The following is a 1,977-nucleotide window of genomic DNA, read 5'->3' on the forward strand; positions in this document are numbered from 1 at the left end:
GGGGTGGAAAGGGGCCTGGAGATATCCCCAGCGCTCCTCACAGTCACACCCCAGACCCATCCATGGCCACGGTCTGTGCCCACATGCCTGACCCAGCCCAGCTCCTGCAGCTTTGCCACATGACCAGCTTCGACCTCTGGCCTGGCTGCAGGAGGTGACAAAGAGGCACCGGACCAGGGCACAGCCTGGCACCACGGGGAGCTCCCAGACAAATTCCCCCAGCATTCACAGCCACATTCAGGATGCCCCAGCCCACACCAAGCAGGAACACCAGGGCCCTCCTCAAAACCTCAGAGCCAGCCCCATTGGCTGCCAGGGCCAATTTCACTCGCCCGGAGATGCCCGGGCACTGCCACCCTGAGGAGAAATGTGTGGCCACATCTCCTACAGCTCCATCCTCCTCCTGCCACTGCACACACTCCTACATGCTCAGGACTTTGCTGCTGGCACCATGCAACCCCCTCACTGCTGCCTCCTCCATCTCCTCCTGCTCTCTGGAACATGGGCAGACTTGGAGGGTAAGTGGAAGCCCTGGTTCCTCCACAGCTGCCCCCATGGGACCCCATGGGCGAGGGCCTTCCTGCTCCCCACTTGCCTCCTCACCCCTCCGTGTCCCCTGGCTCCACACTCCCACCCCGGCAGGGATGCGGCACCCCAGAGGGTGCAGGGGCTGGGAGCTGAGGCTGCCAAGGATGAGGGGAACTCATGGGGAGCCCACAGGTCCCTGCTGCCTCAGGGAGGACCTGTCCCTCAGCCCCTCCACTTTCCCCAGCCCTCTCCTCCCACTCCCATCTCCTCCTGTTGACCCCTGTCTCATGCAGGGACCTTCACTCTCTGGCTGCTCCAGACTAGCATCTTTGAAAACACCTACTTTGTGAATACAGAGAGGCTGGGCCTGCTGGAAGACATTGAGATCGCTTCTCTTAATAAATACACCCAGACCTTCCACTTCCTCCAGCCCTGGGTGCAGCCAGCCCTACGCCGCAGTGACTGGCACACCTATGAGGAGATGGTCAAGGTCTATTCGGTGCAGTTCAGTCACACAATCAATGAAGCTGCCATGCAGAATCGTGTGTCCTGTGAGTACCTGGTTTTCTCTGTGTCCAGTCTCTGAACAGTTATCTGAGAAGTGGGGAAGGACCTGACAGTGCTGGTGCTGCACAAGAGATGCCGACCTTTTCTGCAGGAAGGCAGACCCAGACCCTCTTCCAACCTCTCTCTCCTCTCTGTCCCTCCAGACTCCTTCATCATCCAATGCAGAGCAGGCTGCGAGCTCTTCCCCAACAGGACCTCCAGGGCCTTCATCCATGTGGGCTACAATGGCCAGGATTTAGTCAGCCTCAACATAGAAAATTGCTCCTGGCAGCTTGGTCAAGACACCAACGTGTCACGGTACGTCAAGTCCCTTCTCCAGAGCTACACAGCCTTCACTGAGCTGGTGGATGTCATCTTCAGTGAAACCTGTGTTGATGTCCAGGAGGTGTTCCTGCACTATGGGAAGAAGGCTCTGGAGAGACAAGGTGAGATCACCCTGACCCTGGCATGGCCAGCCCAAATCCCTGCACACACTGGGGCCAAGCGTTGCCCCCCGGGGCTCCCCCCACTCCCTTGATTTTACCCCTCAGAGCAGCCCGAGGCCACAGTCTTCGCCTGCATGCCCAGCTCAGCCCAGCTGCTGCTAGTTTGCCGTGTCACCGGCTTCTACCCTCATCCCATCAGCGTGGCCTGGCTGTGGGATGGCCAGGAGGTGCTGCCGGGCCTGGCACTCAACACCAGCTCCATCCTGCCCAATGCTAACCTCACCTACCAGCTTCGCAGCATCCCGGCCGTGGTCCCTGGTGATGGGCACAGCTACATCTGCCGTGTGTGCCACCGCAGCCTGGGCTCCCGCAGCCTCCTCATCCAATGGGCTAGGAGACACCCACAGGGATGGAGCTCTTAAGCACTCTGCCCCGTGGCACGGAGCACAACCGGGAA

At 59.9% G+C, this 1,977-nt stretch overlaps 1 protein-coding gene across 1 annotated transcript in view; it reads left to right on the forward strand.

Annotated features, from left to right (window-relative positions):
* Positions 1-451: 451 nt before the first annotated feature.
* Positions 452-1,977, forward strand: part of LOC104275289 (antigen-presenting glycoprotein CD1d-like) — a 1,878-nt gene continuing 352 nt past the window's right edge. Inside the window, exons 1-4 of the mRNA XM_009871210.1 lie at positions 452-518; positions 822-1,079; positions 1,239-1,520; positions 1,626-1,909. Coding sequence (XP_009869512.1) covers positions 452-518; positions 822-1,079; positions 1,239-1,520; positions 1,626-1,909 — 891 coding nt within the window. The remainder of the gene's footprint in view (positions 519-821; positions 1,080-1,238; positions 1,521-1,625; positions 1,910-1,977) is intronic.

Source organism: Apaloderma vittatum, unplaced genomic scaffold (assembly GCF_000703405.1).
Source record: "Apaloderma vittatum isolate BGI_N311 unplaced genomic scaffold, ASM70340v1 scaffold3076, whole genome shotgun sequence".
Taxonomy (NCBI): domain Eukaryota; kingdom Metazoa; phylum Chordata; class Aves; order Trogoniformes; family Trogonidae; genus Apaloderma; species Apaloderma vittatum.